The following is an 18834-nucleotide window of genomic DNA, read 5'->3' as shown; positions in this document are numbered from 1 at the left end:
GTCTAGAGGCGATAGGGAGAGGGCCAGGCAGGGAGAGGGAGATGCGGGGCCAAGAAGCCCCTACATCTCAGAAGGTCTGGTTTTCCTGGGCTCTTTCAGGTCTCATACATTTTTTTTTTTTTTTTTTTTTTTGTGGTACTGGGGATGGAACCCAGGGGGTTCTACCTTTGAGCTATACCCCCAGCCCTATTTTTGATTCTTTATTTTGAAACAGGGTCTCACTGAGTTACAAAGGGCCTCACTAAGTAGCTGAGGCTGTCCGCCAACCACGATCCTCCTGTCTCAGCCTCCCAAGCGTGCGCCACCACGCTCAGCCCTAGGTCTCATTAATACAACAGACATAAACTACTCTAAACTTTACTAATATTTAAAGGAGACATATCTTCAGTAAGTTGGAAATTTGGTAAATTGGCCACTCAGCAAATTGACTATTTGGCCAATTGATTTTTGGCAAGCATGTATTTGGCAAATTAATTGACAGTAAATTAGTCTGCTTCTAATTAAATCATGGTGACTTTGTTGTTCCTAAGATAATAATTTATTTGTAAAAGATACTAATATGTTTTCATACGTACTTCCAATTCCCAATAGTATTCATTAATTTCTTCTTCCAAAAACGTTCTCTGGCTTTTGCGTTTCTCCTCTCTAGGGAGGGAGACAGTGAACAGCCGCCGCTGTGGCCAGGCTGCTGGCTCTGGCGAGGTCCCTGCCTGCCAGCACTTCCTGGAATGGAGATGCTCCTGGGGAGCAAATTGCCGTTCTTCACTTCAAAGCAATTATAAGTGGAGATGGGTTCTGAGTAAGACCGTTCTGGAGCCCGCCCCACTTAATTTCGATTTTGATTCATTCATATTAAATGGGATAAGCTGGGCATGGCGGTGCACGCTTGTAATCCCAGCATTTGGGAGGCTGAGACAGGAGGATCATGGTTTGCAGACAGCCTCAGCTGCTTAGGCTGTTTGCAACTCAGTGAGACCCTGTTTCAAAATAAAGAATAAAAAACAGGGCTGGGGGTGTAGCTCAGAGGCAGAATGCCCCTGGGTTCCATCCCCAGTACCGTCAAAAAAAAAAAAAAAGGTTGCCCTCTGCTGTGCCCTTTTGGAACCCAGCCACCAAACTGTGAGTAGCCAAGGCTTTGTAGAGAGGTCCAGTACAAGTGCCATAGGTGACAGTTCCAGCTGAGTCCTCCTTCCAAGCCCCAAATGATTCCAGACCCCTTGCACTGCTCAAGGCCAGGGCTTGACTCTGATGCATAATTCAAGAGGATGGAGACAAACTCAGAATCAATCAATCGATCAATATGTATGTATTAGAGGTACGGAGGTTTATGTAGGAAAGCAGAGGCGTATTCAAAGGATAATACGGACCATCTCCAGTGTACTAGAAGTAGCCTAATTCTATCTCTCTCTCTTTTTTTTTTTTTTTGAGGGTCTGGGGATGGAACCCAGGGGCATTCGACCTCTGAGCTACACCCCCTGCCCTGTTTTTTATTATTTATTTTGAAACAGGGTCTCGCTAAGTCGCGAAAGGCCTCACTAAATAGCTGAGGCTGTCCGTGACCGTGATCCCCCAGTCTCAGTCTCCCAAATACTGGGATTATAAGTGCGCACCACCACGCCCAGCTAATGCTATATTTTATAACATAAAAACTGAGCTAGATGTAGTGGTGCGTATTTGTAATTCTAGTACTTGGGAGTCTGAGACAGAAGAATCTCGTGTTTGAGGCTAGGATCAACAACTCAGTGAGACCCTGTTTCCAAATAAAAAATAAAAAGGGCTGGCAGTGGGTATAAATCAGAGGTAGAATGTCCCTGGGTTCAATCCCTAGTATAAATAAATATATATATGCATATATACACATATATATGCATACATATACATATATATGCATATATATGCATATACATGCACATGTACGCATACATATATATGCATACATATACATATACATATACACATACATATACATATACATATATCCCTCTCATGATGAAGACTACCTCCTAACATCAAGTGGAGACTGGACCAGTAGGAAAAGCAGGTACAACTCTTCTGGATCCTGATCACCAGGAGCTTCACTCCAGACCCAGCCCCATCTTGCCAGCTGAGGCTCCAGACACTGACCTACAGAATGTGTGAATGTCATAGGGTAGTGGTAGTTGTATTGCACCAAATTTGGGGTGTCCTGTTACAAGCAATAGGTAACTCTAAGTTTCAGCCTCTGCTCTAGAAGTCTTACCCTCTCTTGCCTTCCTCTAAGAACTTAAGAACTCTCAAAAGAAATAAAGGGTCACAAAGACATATGCCTGCCCTGGGCATGTGGGACTGTGGTTGGACAACTGGGCTGAAAAAACAGGTTGGGGGATATGACACAATGGAGAGAAGCCAAAGTGGGTGATGGGGGAAAGGGCCGCTTTGGAGATGGGCAGGGAAAGCCTCTCTCAGGGGTGATATCTGACCTTACACTTTCTGGGCTGCAGGTTCAAGGCCAGCCTCAGCAATTTAGCAAGACTCTCAACAACCTAGCAAGATGTTGTTTAAAAAAAAAAAAAAAGCTGGGCATGGTGGTGCACGCTTGTAATCTCAGCACTTGTGAAGCTGAGACAGGAGGACTGTGGTTTGTGGCCAGTCTCAGCTACTTAGTGAGGCCCTTTGCAACTCAGCAAGACCCTGTTTCAAAATAAAGAATAAAAATAAGGCCGGGCGTGGTGGCGCACGTTTGTAATCCCCGCGCTTGGGAGGCTGAGACAGGAGGATCGCGCGGGTTCGAAGCCAGCCTCGCTGGCTTAAGTGACCCTATTTCCAAATAAAAATATAAAAATAGGTCTGGGAGTGTAGACTGGAGGTAGAAGGGTTTCCAGGAACCCCAGTACCACGAAGAAAACAAAGAGAGAGAGAGAGAGAGAGAGCATAAAAATAAGGCTGGGGAGCCAGGCGTGGTGGCGCATGTTTGTAATCCCAGCATTCGGGAGGTTGAGACCAAAGGATCGCGGTTCGCGGACAACCTCAGCTACTCAGTAGTAAAGCCCTCTGCAACTTAGTGAGACCCTGTTTCAAAAGAATAAAAAATAGGCCAGGGGGTGTAGCTCAGAGGTCAAATGCCTCTGGGTTCCATCCCCAGACCCAGAAAAAAAAATAAGGCTGGGGGTGTATCTCAGAGGTAGAATGCTCCGGGGTTCTATCCCCAGCATTGCAAAATAATAATAATTAATACTAAAATAAAATAAATGAAAAGGAATCCGGGTGTGTTGGCACATGCTTATAATCCCAGTATTTGGGAGGCTGAGACAGGAGGATTGGAGTTTTGCAGCCAGCCTCAGCTACAGTTGCTGAGAGCCTCTCTAAGTTGCCAAGGCTGTCCTTGAACCCACCATCCTCCTGTCTCAGCCTCCCAACTGCTGGGATTACAAGCATGTGCTACCACACCTGGTTTATTCTTACATTTTTTTACCTGAGCAATTGGGTTGTTGGGTACTTTTGTTAGTGAGATAGAGGAAAACAAGAGAAAGAACAGGTTTGGGGATGCAAATGAGTTTTGCTGTGGCCATCCATTTGAGAGCTATTAGACATTCACATGGAGTCTTCAGAAGAGATCGGGGCCAGAGCTGTAAATTTATCTATCTCTATACTTATATCTGTGTATGGTATTTAAAGTCACAGAACTAGCCAAATCACTCAGGGAACAATGTAGATAGAAAGGGTAGATAAAGAGCTGGCATGAAAGCTGGGCATGGTGGCGCATGCTTGTAATCCCAGTGCTTGGGAGGCTGAGACAGGAGGATCACAGGTTTATGACCAGCCTCCGCAATTTAGTGAGACCCTTTCAAACTAAAAAATAAAACAGAGTTGTGGATGTAGCTCAGAGATAGAATTCCCCTGGGTTCAATCTGAAGTATCACACGCAGAAAGAAAGAAAGAAAAAGAAAGCAAGCAAGCAAGCAAGCAAGCAAGCAAGCATGGTGATGTATATCTGTAATCCTAGCTACTCCAGAGGCTGAGGCAGGAGGATCACAGATTAGAGGCTAGCCTGGGAAATAGAGTGAGACCCTGTTTCAAAAGGGTCTCAATAAATCACCCAGGCTGGCCTTGAGCCTACAATTCTCCTGAGCCTCCCAGTACTGGGATCACAGGTGCGCCACAGTGCCCAGCCAGCCTTACCCTTGGAGGCCAGTCATCCCACCTCTATCCACAGAGTCTCTCTGCTCTTATCCAGACTTCTCTTGGTCACAAACTTCTTTTTTTTGGATGGAACCCAGGGGCTACACTCCCTGCCTTATTTATTTATTTATTTAGGTACTGGGGGTGGAACCCAGAGGCTTTCTACCTCCGGGCTATACCCCCAGACCTATTTTATATTTTATTTGGAAACAGGGTCTCACTAAGTTGTTGAGAGCCTCACTAAGTAGCTGAGGCTGGCTTCGAACCTGTGCGGTCCTCCTGTCTCAGCCTCCCAAGCGCGGGGATTACAAGCATGCGCCACCACGCCCGGCTTATTCTTTATTTTGAAACCGGGTCTCACTGAGTTGCGGGGGGGCCTCACTAAGTAGCTGAGGCTGTCTGTGAACCGGGACCCTCAGGTCTCAGCCTCCTGAATGCTGGGATTACAAGCGCTCACCACCACGCCCGGCTCCACAAACTTCTCTACTCTGTGGCCATCATCCTGGGCCCCCAGGATTTGCAATTTGGTACTCTCAGTCTCCGAGAAACTTCTCAGACTTCTCTGGCCACCCACTGTTAGGACCCGGGTTTAGACCTCTCAGAGCCCCTCCCCTGCCGTGGGAGGAGTTTCCTATAAGCCGGCTCTCCCTTCCACTCTGCAAGATCAAGCGGAACAGTTCCCCCTAGTGGACAATCACTGCATAGACATTCTCTGTATTACACTATATTGAAATCACTGGTTTAAAAAAAAAACAAGATTAGTTCATTCCATCAGCAACTGTTATGGGTCTGGAAGCACATGAGGTTTTTTTTTTTTTTTTTTTTTTTTTTTTTTTTTGGTGGTACTGGGAGTGGAACACAGAGGCTTTCTACCTCCGGGCTATACTCCCAGACCTTTTTTATATTTTATTTGGAAACAGGGTCTCACTAAGTTGCTGAGAGCCTCACTAAGTAGCTGAGGCTGGCTTCGAACCCGTGCGATCCTCCTGTCTCAGCCTCCCAAGCGCGGGGATTACAAGCGTGCGCCACCACGCCCGGCTAAATGAGGTTATTTTGAGACACACAGCTTCACTGTTATCACACGAGGCTGACGTCAACCAAGCGCAGGGAGGGCCGCGCGCCACGCGTGGGCTTCGAGCGAGTGCGGACGGGCTGGAGGAGCTGGGCGCGGTCGTCTGGAGGTGCAGCGGCATGATGTAAGCTAAGCCGCTGCTTCTAAAAAGTGTGCAACGCGCCGGGCGTGGGGGCGCACGCTTGTAACCCCAGTACTTGGGAGGCTGGGATAAGTGGATCGCGGGTTCAAAGCCAGCCTTGGCAACCTAGCGACGCTCTCAACAACCTGGAGAGATCCTGCTTCCAGATGAGAAATAAAGTCGGGCTGGGACTGTAGCTTGGAGGTAGAATGCCTCTGGGTTCAATCTCCAGTATAAATAAATAAAAAATAATTTGTGCAACAAACTTTTACTGAGTACCCACTGTGTCCCAGACCCCGAGTTGGCAAAGCGACGGCTCAGTCCTCTTCCCTGCCCTGGGGTGGCTCGGTCGGGGGAGAAAAGCCTTCAGGCAGGTGTGCAGCATGGGTGTGCAGCGTCGCCGCTCACTCCACATGGCTAAAGACCCAGCACGCGCCTGGGGCCGCGCGGGGGCCCACGGGCTAAAGCCAGGGCAGCTGCAGGAATCCCACGTGTGCGCGGATAACAGCTCCTACGAGGGGGGCGCGACGGGCGGGTCAGCGTGCCAGGTGACGCGCGCGGGAAGGGCTGACCTGTGGGTGGGGCTCGGGGCGGGTCCAGGCCGCCGCGCAGAGGGCGAGTGGGCGTGGCCTGCCCCCGGGGCGGGCGCGAAGGCTTCGACAATCTAGACGGGGTGGGGGGTGTTGAAGCTTCCTAACAGGACTCACTGCCAGGTTACCCTCGTGCTCCAGTGCCAACAGCTGGGTCTGACCTTTACCTAGGTCCCTCTGCCATCCGCCATTCCACCTCCTCACTGGGGTATCTCCCCAGCTCCAGTGCTCTGCTCTAACAGGGAGTGAGGAGTGTGTGTGTGTGTGTGTGTGTGTGTGTGTGTGTGTGTGTGACTGGGGAGGGAGTCAGGAGATTGTGTGTGTGTGTGTGTGTGTGTGAGACTGGGGAGGGAGTCAGGAGATTGTGTGTGTGTGTGTGTGTGTGTGTGTGTGTGTGACTGGGGATTAAGCCCAGAGGCATTCTACCTCTGGGCTATACCCCCAGCCCTATTTTTATTTTTATTTAGAAACAGGTCTCACTAGGTTAATGCAATCTCACTACTTGCTGAGGCTGTCCTCAAACCTGTGATCCTCCTCTCTCAGCCTCCCAAGTACTGGAATTACAAGTGTATGCCACCATACCCGGCTAGTCAGTAGGTTGTTGTTGTTGTTTTCAGTACTGGGGATGGGACCCAGGGACATTCTACCTCCAAGCTACACCCCCAGCTCTATTTCCCATTCTTTATTTTGAAACATGATCTCACTGAGTTGCAAAGGGCCTAAGTAGCTGAGGCTGACCTTGAACCGGGATCCTCCTTTCTCAGTCTTCCAAATGTTGGGATTACAAGCATGCGCCACCACACCCAGCTTTATTTTTAATTAATTAATTAATTTATTTATTTTGGTGGTACTGGGGTTCCTGGAAGCCCTTCTACCTCCGGGCTACACTCCCAGACCTATTTTTACATTTTTTTATTTAGAAACAGGGTCTCCTAAGCCAGCGCGCGCAGCTGGCTTCAAACCTGCGCGATCCTCCTGTCTCTGCCTCCCAAGCGCGGGGATGACAAGCGTGTGCCACCACGCCCGGCTATTTTTAATTTTGAAATGGAGTCTCACTAAGTTGCAGAGGGCCTCACTCAGTAGCTGCGGCTGTCCACAAACTGCGATCCTTCTGTCTCAGCCTCCCAAGTACTGGGATTACAAGCGTGCACCGCCTGGCTGACGCAGGCGATTCTAAAAACTGTCAGGCATCATGTGGCTGATTCAAAGCACGGAGTGTGAGCCGGGCATGTGGTGCACGCTTGTAATCCCCGCGCTTGGGAGGGGAGACAGGAGGATCGCGCAGGTTCGAAGCCAGCCTCTCTGCCTTAAGAGACCCTGTTTCCAAATAAAAAAATAAAAAAAATAGGTCTGGGAGTGTAACCTGGAGGTAGAAGGGCTTCTAGGAACCCCAGTACCACCAAACACAAAAACAAAACAACAACAACAAAAGCACTTTTGTTGGGAGTGTGACTGTCATTTTCTGGGGAGCCTGCTGATTGGTATTGAACCAGCGTCTGCCATCTGTCAATCTGTCAAGGCTACCCAAGATGCTAAGCGACATGGCTCTTTGTGATTAAGGTTTTTGTTTTGTTTTGTTTTTGGCAATACTAGGGACTGAACCCAGGGACACTTTCCCACTGAGCTGCATTCCTAGCTCTTTTTAGTGTGTGTGTGTTGGGGGGGCACTGGGGAATTTACTCTGGGGTATTCTACCTCTGAGCTAGATCCCCCAGTCCTTTTTATTTTTTTATTTTGAAACAAGATGTCACCAAGTTGCTGAGGACCTCACTAAGTTGTTGAGACTGGCTTTGAATCTGTGATCCTCCTGCTCAGCCTCCCAAGTGCTGGGATTATGGGTGTGCGCCACCACGCCAGGTGCTTTCTATTTTTTGAGACAGGGTCTTGCTCAGGTGTCTGGGCTGGCCTCAAATTGCTTCCTGAGTAGCTGGGATTACAGGTGTGCAACCACACCTGGCTGGGACTTTCCGGAGTTGGCGGGCCTCGCTCTCACTGTCACCTCCGCCACCCGCAGGAGGATCCTACCTTCATACTGGACTTCCAGGTGCATGGTGCCCAGCAGCTTCAGGATGCAGTCCACGATGCTGGGGTGTGTGGCTCCGATGATGGACTGACAGGACAGACAACAAGACAAGGTGGTTCTTTTCTTTTCTTTTCTTTGCAGTACTGGGGATGGAACCTGAATCAAGGAACATTCTATCTCTGAGCTACACCCCAGCCCTATTTTTTATTCTTTATTTTGAAACAGGGTCTCACTGAGTTGCAGAGGGCCTCACTAAGTAGCTGAGGCTGTGCTCAAACCATGATCCTCCTGTCTCAGCCTCCCGAATGCTGGGATTACAAGCGTGCGCCACCACACCCGGCTTAAGGTAGTTGTTCTTTAGAGCTTGTACACCTGGGGGAAATGAAATGCCCACTTCCAAACAGCCAGTGCCAGGTGGGTGGCGGAGATGGAGGAGTGTGGTAGTGTGGCTGCGTATAACTGAGAACCTGCCTGCGGCGCCACTGGGCTCCCTAGCTCAGGCATTAGGCCTGGCCACCAGGGGAGGTACAGGGATAAGGTGCCTGGCCTTGGCTGGGGGAGGAGCACGCAGGGCAGGGAGGGGGACACACCCAAGATCCTGAAATCTTCTCTTCCCCAGGAACCTCGCCCACCAGTCCTCCCCTCTCTCCTGCCTCATCAAACGTTTCCCACGCTGCCTCTGTCAGGGACCGTGGAGACCAAGAGACGGCGCGGGCCAGCTCCCAGGGCAGCCCTGCATGTGGAGGCACTGAGTGGAGCCGGGAACTACTGATGCTAATCAGATGGCATCTTCCTCTCGCTCCTCCCGCCCAGATGTCCCTGCTCTTCTGCCTCTGCCTGGGGATCTTATTTCCATCCCTTTTAGTTATCACTTCTCTGCTTGTGAAATTCAAACTGATGTCTCCATCTTGGGCCTTTCTCTGGAGCTTCAGACTGTTATTTTTCACTGCCCAGTGGGCATCCCTCCTGGCCGTTCTGGACAGTGATTCCTCAATTGAGCTATGGATCAGAATCACTGGGGGAGTTTAAAGGGAACAGCATTACAAAGGGTCACCCGAGAGCTGTCAGATTCGACGGGAGAAAGGCTCCGGATTCAGTGTTCTTTAAAAAAGCGACCCAGTTCTGTCTTCTGCCACCAGCCGGACCCGCTCCTCGGATGGGCATTTGGGAATTGCACAGGCGCATCAAGGTTACTGGGTTAGAACCTGACTCTCCCCAAGCCAAACTGATTTCTCCGCTATACTCCAGCTCTGCCCTGCTGTCCAAGCCCAAAGCTGAGTGTCTATTGAATTCCTTTTCTTTTCCTGCCCTTAGTCTCACTCCCTGTACCTCAGAAATGCCTATCCAACCGGGTTGCCTCTATTCCCACCGCCACCGTCGGGCCTCTCTTTCATGGCCCCGCCGGCCCGTCTCCAGCCTGTCCTGCGGAGCGGTTTTGAGAGCTTTTGATGGTACATGTCAAAACCTCAGTCTCCTCCTCACCGGGCCCAATGTCTTCCCGTGGTCACGGTGCCCCAAACCTGACCTCACTCGCATCCCAGGGCACTGAGAGAGGGGCAGAAGCTAACAGGAAGAGCCTTTCCAAGCAGCAGAGACCTGGCCTCTTCTCTTAGATGCTGGCTACAAATGTGCCATGATGCTCTCCTTATCAAATTGACGCCTTTAATCTTTCCTGCAGTCCTTTCATCAGCCTTGTTGCTTGTCTCAACCATTTTGAAGTCTGCCAACATCTTTCTGATCCTTAAGTAAATAGGACAAATCACTCTGCTGGGAGACATGAACTCTGCCCGCCTTGGCTTCTGGAAGTGACACTGACTGAACAGCCGACATGCCGGGAGGCTGAGTCCTGTTGCTTTTGCGGGGGTTTGCGGGGAGAGCGCAGCTGCCAGGTAATTGTATCAGAACCGCAGGAGCTCGCAGCCTTGGCTCACCTGGGCAGTCCTGAGCGTCTGCAGGGACAGCTGCTGAGCCTTCGGGGACGCACAGGGCAGCAGAGCTATCAGACCTTTATACACTTGATTCTGGTACTTGGGATTACCATGGACCAACGAGTCCAACAGGACCTGCACTTCCTCCTGGGTCTCTTCTGACTCAGACTTTGCCAAAAATTCTGCTATGGATCGAACACCTGGGCAAAGAAGTGAAAATGTGATATTGGAATCCACTCGAGATTACATAATAAGGATAGAATTTAGGTCTTTTTATATAAGCCGGGTCAGTTGAAGAAAAGGTGAGGCTTGGTTTTTATGTTGCATCGTGTCTTGTTACCCTCTCGCTGTGTGGGGCCGAGGATTTGCTGCAGCACAGGCATGTAAAAAGCTGCGCTTTGTTCTTGTTTTGTTTTGATTTTGAGATGGGGGTCTCACTATGTTGTCCAGCTTAGTCTTGAACTCATGGGCTCAAGGGAACCTCCGGCCTTAGTCTCCCAAGTGCTGAAACTACAGGTGTGTGCCACCATGCCTGGATAAAATCTGTGTTTTAAAATTTAGCCGGGCGTGGTGGCGTACGCTTGTAATCCCAGCGCTTGGGAGGCTGAGACAGGAGGATTGCACTGGTTGAAAGCAACTTAGTGAGACCCTGTTTCCAAATAAAATATAAAATAGGTCTGGGAGTATAGCCCAGAGGTAGAAAAGCCCCTGGGTTCCACCCCCAGTACCACACACACACAAAAAAATTAAAATGGCACATGCCTGTAATCCCATTACTTGGGAGAACTCGACAGGAGGATTACAGGTTTGAGGCCAACCTCAGCAACTTTGTGAGATCCCTATTTATAGAGGAAAATAACAAAGTATGGCTAGAGGTATAGCTCAGGTAGAACGCTCCTGGGTTCAATCCCTAGTAACACACACATACACACACACAGAGACACATACACACACACACACACTTTTTTTTTTTTTTGGTGGTACTGGGGTTCCTGGAAGCCCTTCTTCCTCCGGGCTACACTCCCAGTCCTATTTTATATTTTTGAAACAGGGTCTCTTACGCCAGCACGGCTGGCTTCGAACCTGCGCGATCCTCCTGTCTCCGCCTCCCAAGCGCGGGGATTACAAGCGTGCGCCACCACGCCCGGCCACACACACACTTTTTTAATGGTTCTACAAAGTGTACAAATAAAACACTTATGTATGGTACTAGAAATGGTACCTCTGAGCTGCACTCCCAGCCCTGTTTGAAACAGCACCTTGCTGAATTGCTGAACATCTCACCAAGCTGCTGATGTTGGCATCAAACCCATGGTCCTCTTGTCTCAGCCTCCCAAGTACTGGGATCATGGGAGTTTGCTACCATACCTGGCTAAAACGCACAGCTTTACCGCTGGATGGTAATATTGTAGAGTGTCCAGTAATTTACAATTTTTTTTTGTAGTATTAGGGATGAAACCCAGGGGTATTATACCTCCGAGCTACACTCCCAGCCCAATTTTTTATTCTTTTTGTTTTTTGCGGTACTGAGGATGGAACCCAGGGGCATTTTATCTCTGGGCTACATTCTCAGACCTATTTTATACTTTATTTGGAAGCAGGGTCTCACTAAGTTGCTGAGAGCCTCACTAAGTAGCTGAGGCTGGCTTCGAACCTGTGTGATCCTCCTGTCTCAGCCTCCCAAGCGCTGGGATTACAAGTGTGTGCCACCACGCCCGGCCCAAATGTTTTGAAAAATATTACTTTATTTAATCCCAGAATGTGTTCATCCTATTGTATGGATAAAGACACAGCTCAGCAAGGCCATGGAGGAGAACAAAAGCAGGGCCATGGTCAAAGTGCAGAGTGGGGGAGCTTTGAAAGGAATGGGCGGCTGGTGTCTCCTCACAAGCCTCTTGCAGAGCACTGGATAGATTACTGACATTTCTGGATTGTTTCCTTTCTCACCAAACTGCAAGCTCTCTGAACACAAAAGACTGCATCTGAGTCATCTTTATATCCCTAGCACCTTTGCATATACCTAGCACATAGTAGCTATTGAAGAGTCTTATTTTAATTTTATTTCTGGAGTTACTCATAACTCCATTTCAACAGGATTTTAGACAACAGTTAACAAACCTTTGTTGAATGGATGTGTGAAAGTTTTTTTTTTTTTTTTTTTTTTTTTTACTTTTTTTGTGGTACTGGGAATTGAATCCAGGGGCATTCTACCTCCAAGCTATACCCCTAGCTCTATTTTTCATTCTTTATTTTTGAAACAGGGTCTAAGTTGCAGAGTTCCTCTCTAAGGAGTTGAGGCTGGCTGTAAACAGCTGACCCTCCTGTCTCAACCTCCCAAATATTAGGATTACAAATGTGCACCACCATGCCTAGTTGAAAGATTACATGCATATGTATTTTATTTTTTCACTGAGGTACATCCAGAGCCCTTTTGTATTTTTATGGTGCTGGGATTGAATTCAGAGGCCTTCTACTTCTTTTTTCCCTCCATCCCCCAAAGCCTTCTACTTCTGACCTATATCCCCGATCCTATTTATTATTTATTGTAAACAGAGTCTCATGCTGGGAATGGTGGCGCACACTTGTCATCCCAGTACTTGGGAGGCTGAGACAGGAGGATCGCGACTCACAGGCAGCCTCAGCTACTTAGACCCTTTGCAACTCAGTGAAACCCTGTTTCAAAATAAAAAATAAAATAGGGCTGGGGGTATAATTCAGATGTAGAATGCCCCTGAATTCAATCTCCAGCACCAAAACATAAAAATAAATAAATAAATGAACTAAGAAACAGGGTCTTGCTAAGTTGCTGATAGCCTTGCTAAAATTTATGAGGCCAGCTTTGAACCTGTCATCTTCCTGTTTCAGCCTTCCAAGTACTAGGATCACAGGTGTGCGCCACCATGCCTAGCTCATTTTTTATTTTGAGACAGGGTCTTGCTAAATTGTCCAGGCTGTCCTCAACCTTGTCATCCTCCTGCCTCAGCTTCCTGAGTGACTGGAATTACGGGCGTATACCACTGTGCCTGGCTAAATTAAGCAGTATTTCTAAAACCACTATTGAAAATTTTCAACAAATGATGAATCAAGAAAGTCACAGATCCTTTCTTCCAGAAGCTGCTTGAGTCCGCTGTCTGTGGTGCTTCCGTGGCCCTGGGCCATGATGGATCGCGTGGTGCCGCCCCGTTCCACCCCGGCCGGGGAGACCTGGGAGTCACCCGCGGTACCCACCGTAGCTTTCACAAATGAGCTCCTTGTACTTCCTGCCGGCGCTGGCAATGACCTGAAGCAGCTTGATGGACTCTTTCTTGTCCTCTTCCTTGATCTTCTCCAGCCCAAGTATTTCCAAGAGCGTCAGGACACCTCCAACCTCAAGGAATTCTCTCAGGTACCGATTACTGTCCAGGGGACAGAGGAGCCACAGTGAGACACTTGTCAAGCTCCTTGCACTGATCTTTCTAAGGGATCCCAAGGTACTTTCTCCATCTACTTTGCCTCCTATTCATCAAATGTCCAAAGGTAAAGGGGCACAACAGCCTGGAAATTCTTCCTTCTGGCAGGCAGAAAATGCTGGAATTAAATACAATGTACATTTCTTGTTTCTGGCTTTCCAGCCTGTCCACCTTTTTTTTTTTTTTTTTTTTTTTTTACAGTACTAAGGATTGAACCCATGGGCATTCTACCACCTAGATATACCTCCAACCCTGTTTTTAATTTTTTATTCTTTATTTTGAAACAGGGTCTCACTAAGTTGGGGAGGGCCTAAGTAGCTGAGGTTGTCCTTGAGCCTGTGATCCTCCTGTTTCAGCCTCCCAACTACTGCGATTGCAAGTGTGTGCCACCATGCCTGGCTTCCTGCTCCTTCTTGTAATGGCACCTAAATTGTCCCTGGGGAAACGGTGCCTCCTCCTCTCATGAGCCATGTGGGTTTGGTGGGGTAAACAGGTGAGGGGGCATGTCATCCTTCTGACTGTAGGCGCTAGTTCAGGACCAGGCAGGTGGTCTAAGTTGGTCCAATAAGGCTCAAAGCCAGGGTGTTCTTGGGACCCCATGGGAAAGATGTGCTCTCTTGTTAGTGTAGTTGAGATATAGAGATGCGTGCCTGGAGCTCCTGAGGACCCCAGCACATAGAGGTCTCTGAATACAGAGGAGAACAACTTGAGAAATGGAGGAAAAGAGAAAGAAAGAGACCAAGTATCGTGACACTGTTTGAACCCCTGGGTCTATTCAGGCCTGCAATAGGAATTTTCACCCTCTGAACTTTCAGTGAGCCAATACATAACCCCCACTTTTTTTGGTACTGGGTATTGAACCCAGGGGCATTACACCTCTGAGCTACACCCTGGCCTGACTTTATTTCTTCTTTGGAAACAAAGTACTCACTTGGTTTCTGAGAAGTTCCTAAATTGCTGAGGCTGGCTCTGAACCTGTGATCCTCCAGTCTCAGCCTCCCAAGTACTGAGGTCACAAGCATGCACCACCATGCCTGGCTCTAGTACATCCCCCTTTCCAGAGTCCAGTGTGAGATGGTTTTCTGTAATCCCCAACCACAAGGGAGCGGACGAGTAAAGGCCAACAGGACACTTGCGATGAGGGAGTGAGTGGGGCCATGGCAGGGGCAATGCCACCTCTGGGCCCATCCCACGGGCTCTGGATGCCTACTGATACCTAGAGTCATGGTCCCATGTGTCGTGAGTGCCAAGGGCACCATGAGCCTGATACATGACCAAGACTCCATGACCTCTGCAGAGTGGAACTCACCTGTTCACTGCCGACAAGAAGATGCCAATGGACTGCAGCAGCTTTTCCAAAGCTACCCCAGTCATGTAGCTGTATGACAAGTTAAAGAATGCATTTTGGGGTGCTCTCTCACACAGCACCCGGATCCTGTGTCTGACCCCTGGTACCACCTCAGGCCCAGGGTGACTGAGCAGCTGAACTGCATCCGCTAGCTGAAGGGGACGGGCAACACATGGCGTGTGTGGGGGACTAGGAGTGCTGGGTTGTTCCTTGTCCAGAAAGTTCCTCCAGGGTAATTCAGCCAACATGGCGCTGACAGGCTCCCGAGGGAGCGAGAAGACTGGCAGGAATCAGAGGTGCTTGAGAAAGCTGAGGGTCAGTTTCTCAAGCTCCTCTAAGCCGTGACCTTTGTATCCTTGAGTCCCAGCCTAGTTTCTTATTTAGGGCCCCATTCCTAGAATTCTCTAGAAACAATCAGCATCGCCATTAATTTTCAGTTTTTGCGCTTGCTCCAAGTTTTACATTGGCGGTTGCTATCCTTATGAAGGACTGCATGACATTCTAATAAGAATAACAGGAGATGGAGGAAAAATTAAACTCTGATTTAAAACAACCTCCGTATTTAATGTTATTTTTTAATGTGAGCCTTTGCAAAAAGCCTCTTTGTAATAAAGCACCCCGTGCACGCATCAGCCTGAATACAAGGTATGAAATCAAGCCGCAACAGAAAGGGAACCAGTCAACAATTACTAGGCTCATAACACATCACAGGCTCTTAGAACACTTAAGAAATTAGCTGGAATTATTGCAGCTCATGGAGGATGACTGAGCGCTTCCAACACTGATAAAGGCTAATGTAATGGGTTGGAGGTAATGGTGCTTTGTTGGGGGGAGGGTGGGGGCAGGAGGCAAATTATCTCTGCTGCACCCTGGTTCCCAGGATGCCAATAGAAGTGGAGACAGATTGGCTCATTAGGAAAGGCTCTTTGCTGCAAAAACTGTTCGCTCTGGAGCCAGGCTCCCCTGCCTGTTGCCGCCGTAGCTGGGCCAGGCCATCAGCCCGCATGGTAACTCTTTACTCCTGCCTAGTCCCCTCCCCATTCCCTCATCCCCTGTCCCCTTCCTCTCAGTGCATTCTCCCCCTTTTCTTCAGGGACCAGCTAGGATGACCAGCTTTTGTAATCTCCTTTCCTTCCAGGCTGGTCTTGTTTTTACAGTCTCTCACTATGCATATTTCTGCTCTATTGTTTCCATCAATTAGATTTGAAGGTTGCTACAGTATCAGTAGGAGCCAGCAAGTACCAGCATTTACTGTGTGCCAGCCACGGAGCTAGCAGCTTTGCTTGCACTGTAAATATGCATAATCCTCACTGTAGCCCTCTAGTGGGCACTGTTAGTATTTTCACTCACTCTGCTAGTAACTCCCTCTGCTAGGTAACCAAAGGCAACTGATGGAACTGGATTTGCACCTGGGGCCTGACTCAGAGCCTGAGCTCTTCCTGCCAGGCCTTTCTGCCTGCAGGCAAATGCAGGAGCAGGCCCACTCATGTGGCTGCTGTCCCTGTGCTGCGTTGCGGGTGGGGCTGCGGGGCCCCACTGGCCACTGGGGGTAGACTTTGATGTACAGTGAATGGCATATGGGCTTTGGGACAGATGGACCGTTTCAAGCCTTATCTCTGCCATTTACCAGTAAACCACTCAACCTTTTCAAGGTTGATTTTTAAATCTATAAAGCAACCACCTATTAAGCTGAGTGTTAGGCTCAAATGAGATAATATTTGTATAGTACAGAGTTCAGTGCCTACAGCATAAAAAGACTCAATGGACAGTAACTAATGAGTAGGGCACGGGGGTGCAGACCTGTGAACCCAGTATGTGGGAGGCTGAGATGGGAGGATCTCAGGCCTGAGACCAGGCTCAGCAAATTGATGAGAGTCTCAGCAACCTAGTGAGACCCTGTTTCAAAACGACAACAACAAAAAGGTGTAGCTTGGAGGTAGAATGCCCCCCGTGTTCAATCCCCAGTAACACACACACACACACACACACACACACACACACACACACACACACAGTAACTAATGATATTATCATTGCAACATATAAATCCTTAGTTGTAACTGATCTACTCTGGAAGTTCAAGATTAACAAAGTTTAGGATCATGTGGTAGTAAGTTTTGCAAAAGATAATGATGCTATATTGATTTGTTTTCTCCAAAATGTGATATAACTGGAGAGCTTGGGAGGCGGAGACAGGAGGATCGCGCAGATTCGAAGCCAGCCGCGCGCGCTGGCTTAGGAGACCCTGTTTCCAATAAAAATGTAAAAAATAGGTCTGGGAGTGTAGCCCGGAGGTAGGAGGGCTTCCAGGAACCCCAGTACCACCAAACAAACAAACAAACAAACAAACAAACAAAAAAAACTGATGAAAAAAAGTGGGTAATGAGGCAAAGGGGAAAGCTACAAGAGAGAAAAAAATAGGGTCCCTAAGGAGATGGGAAAGGACTCAAGTATAGAATATGATTTAGCCCTAAACAGAAGGAGTAGCTACTTTAACTCCAATGGGAGAAATAAAGGATGAGAGAAAAAAGAATAAGGACACACTTAATAGGTTGGGAAGACAAAAAGACGACAGGTTCTTGACTTGTGGCATACTTTTATCTTCAACTGCTTTGTTCTTAAATATTAGAATCAGGAGAGAATCTCCACCCCACCCCCACCCCTCTCTCTCGTGGTGCTGGGGATTGAACCCAGGGCCATTCCACCTCTAACTACACTTGAAATTGCCATCCTTCTGTCTCAGCTTCCTAAGTACTGGGATTACAGGCATGCACCACCACTTCTGGCTTCTTTTCCTCTTTTGAAGACTGTATATATATGTATATATATATTTTGGTGGTACTGGGGTTCCTGGAAGCCCTTCTACCTCCGGGCTACACTCCCAGACCTATTTTTACATTTTATATTTGGAAACAGGGTCTCCTAAGCCAGTGCGCGCGGCTGGCTTCGAACCTGCGCGATCCTCCTGTCTCTGCCTCCCAAGCGCGGGGATTTCAAGCGTGCGCCACCACGCCCGGCTTTTTTTTTTTTTTTTTAAAGCTTTTCCCTCTTCAGCAAAGGATACGTGATTCTAAGCCAGGTGGTCAGACGTATAAGAAACAAGCTGGCTCCCTGGGAAAACTCCTGCTCCAGTTCAGGGCCAGTCTTGCCTTGGTTGGTTTCAATGAAATTGCTGAGGATGTGACTCCTTGCACCTTTGCCAGCATTGTCCCACACTTGTAAAAAACTTAAGAGCCTGCTAATTGCTGCCTGCTCCTTTATAGAAGTCATGATCAATCAATCAGTCCTGAGGTTGGCTACAAAGAGAGGGAAAACAGACAGGTTATAGGATGTTTAGAACCATGCATAAGCCGGGCCTGGTGGCGCACGCTTGTAATCCCAGCATTTGGGAGGCTGAGACAGAGGATCGCGGTTCGACGACAGCCTCAGCTACTACTTAGTGAGGCCCTTTGCAACTCAGTGAGACCCAGTTTAAAATAAAGAATAAGCCGGGCGTGGTGGCGCACGCTTGTAATCCCCGCGCTTGGGAGGCTGAGACAGGAAGATCGCGCAGGTTCAAAGCCAGCCTCAGCTACTTAGTGAGGCTCTCAGCAACTTAGTGAGACCCTGTTTCCAAATAAAATATAAAATAGGTCTGGGAGTATAGCCCGGAGGTAGAAGGTCCCTGGGTTCCACCCCCAGTACCAACAAAAAATAAAATAAAATAAAATAAAGAATAAAAGATAGGGCTGGAGGTATAGCTCGGAGGTAGAATATCCCTGGGTTCCATCCCCAGTATTAAAAAAAAAACCATGCATAAGCTGGGCGTGGTGGTGCACGCTTGTAATCCTGGCATGTGGGAGGCTGAGACAGAAGAATCGCAGGTTTGTGGCCAACCTCACCTACTTAGTGAGGCCCTCTACAACTTAGTGAAACCCTGTTTCAAAAAAAAAAAAAAAAAGCCATGCAGACCCAGTGCTATAGTCACAAGGGACATCCACTCTAGGCTGCCACCAGCTACTTAGACAGGGAGACTCTAGCTGGGTTGTAATGGAATTATGAATATCAAGATAGTAAACATTTGGTCTCTTATATATTTTATAGTCTCACATCATAATGTAGATCATATTGACAATGCATATATTCACACAGTACTTGGTATCCTC

The 18834-nt window shown here is 48.4% G+C and overlaps 1 protein-coding gene across 1 annotated transcript in view; it reads right to left on the bottom strand.

Annotated features, from left to right (window-relative positions):
• ARMH1 (armadillo like helical domain containing 1) overlaps nt 1–17959 on the bottom strand; it is a gene marked incomplete at both ends in the record, with an annotated part of 35655 nt that extends 17696 nt beyond the window's left edge. Inside the window, 5 exons of the mRNA XM_080691400.1 lie at nt 7967–8051; nt 9896–10092; nt 13121–13287; nt 14651–14719; nt 17754–17959. Of these exons, the coding sequence (XP_080547526.1) occupies nt 7967–8051; nt 9896–10092; nt 13121–13287; nt 14651–14719; nt 17754–17959 (724 nt within the window). The remainder of the gene's footprint in view (nt 1–7966; nt 8052–9895; nt 10093–13120; nt 13288–14650; nt 14720–17753) is intronic.
• Nucleotides 17960–18834: the final 875 nt, after the last annotated feature.

The sequence above is a fragment of the Muscardinus avellanarius genome, assembly GCF_963383645.1.
Source record: "Muscardinus avellanarius genome assembly, chromosome: 3".
Classification (NCBI taxonomy): domain Eukaryota; kingdom Metazoa; phylum Chordata; class Mammalia; order Rodentia; family Gliridae; genus Muscardinus; species Muscardinus avellanarius.
The sequence above is the reverse complement of the archived record's forward strand: the minus strand, read 5'-3'. Positions and strand labels throughout refer to the sequence as shown.